The sequence below is a fragment of the Limulus polyphemus genome, unplaced genomic scaffold, assembly GCF_000517525.1.
Source record: "Limulus polyphemus unplaced genomic scaffold, Limulus_polyphemus-2.1.2 Scaffold6708, whole genome shotgun sequence".
Classification (NCBI taxonomy): domain Eukaryota; kingdom Metazoa; phylum Arthropoda; class Merostomata; order Xiphosura; family Limulidae; genus Limulus; species Limulus polyphemus.
The window spans coordinates 1-1,296 of record NW_013672318.1 but is presented as its reverse complement, the minus strand read 5'-3'; the positions used below and the strand labels follow the sequence as shown (position 1 = coordinate 1,296).

At 34.8% G+C, this 1,296-nt stretch overlaps 1 protein-coding gene across 1 annotated transcript in view; it reads left to right on the top strand.

Annotated features, from left to right (window-relative positions):
- The window catches only part of LOC106474000 (eukaryotic translation initiation factor 3 subunit F-like), a 13,824-nt gene extending 12,777 nt beyond the window's left edge, over positions 1-1,047 (top strand). Inside the window, exons 7-8 of the mRNA XM_013934687.2 lie at positions 124-237; positions 932-1,047. Of these exons, the coding sequence (XP_013790141.2) occupies positions 124-237; positions 932-1,009 (192 nt within the window). The 3' untranslated portion in view covers positions 1,010-1,047. The remainder of the gene's footprint in view (positions 1-123; positions 238-931) is intronic.
- The last annotated feature ends 249 nt before the right edge of the window (positions 1,048-1,296 follow it).

Below are 1,296 nucleotides of genomic sequence, written 5' to 3'. Positions count from 1 at the left end.
AGTTAAGTGATGAAAAATTAGGTGTCTATTTACTTGTGACCACTCAGTGTATGTTGCTAACAATGAGTAGTGTGATGTCTGGTTTTATGTTTTAAAATATTCTGACTTTCTTTGTTCCTGTAGGCTGGAAGAACTCAAGCTGATAATTCTGTTGGCAGAGCTTTGATGGATATGGTACAGAGTGTCCCTCAGATGAATCCAGAGGAGTTCCAAGAGATGCTGAACTCAAACATGAAGGTAATTACTGCTTTGAATAACAATAGTTAACTAATATCTTCCATTTACTACCAAGTCTGAGCTCAGTTCAGGAGAAGTGTACTCAGTAAAGGTTCTAGTTTGTTGCCATGTGAGGTTAGATTGTGAAAACATACCTTATATGCTTTCCATCAATCATAGCATTTGGTGTAAACAGATTTTTTAAAAGCTTATGAGTCTTTATCTTAGAATAAATGGTGAAGATTTTGTCACCAGCTCCAACTAGATGGAGGAAATCTCTTAACTTTTGGTACATCCTTTCAGAGTTTATGTGACTATTTCTCTCAGTTGTATGTACATAAAATTATTGAATGTCCATGGGCCAAACTAAGTTTTGAGCTATAAAATATCACAACACAGGGTTTATACATGTGGAAGTTGATTACTTAGATAAATAACCCCCTCAATAAAGGGAGGTTTCGACTTTTGGGGGACATAATATCTTAACCTCCCCTTTTTGGGGAGTAATGACTTGAACGAGTTAGTTTTTCTACAATTCATTACTGCTGGACTCTGTATATTGCATTGTTTTGCTCTGTTCACTGCTAGTGGGGCTAGTCTGTATGATCTTGGGGTCGGAATTAACTGGCCTTTCTTTGGGAAAAAAAAGTTGGGAACCACTGGTGTAGTGGACATGTTCTTAAACCTTTTTTTTGTTTTTTCTTTTCTCTTTTAGGATCTGCTGATGGTAGTGTATTTATCTCAACTGACCAAAACTCAGCTGACCCTTCATGAAAAACTTACCTATGTGTAGAGTAAAATGTAAAATAAAGTTATGAAGTTCTTCACCTAGAATGTAGTAAGTTTTACTTACTTGGATGTTTAAATGAACAGTGTAGTAAGTTTTACTTACTTGGATGTTTAAATGAACAGTGTAGTAAGTTTACTTACTTGGATGTTTAAATGAACAGTGTAGTAAGTTTTACTTACATGGATGTTTAAATGAACAGTGTAGTAAGTTTTACTTACTTGGATGTTTAAATGAACAGTGTAGTAAGTTTTACTTACCGGGATGTTTAAATGAACAGTGTAGTAAGTTGT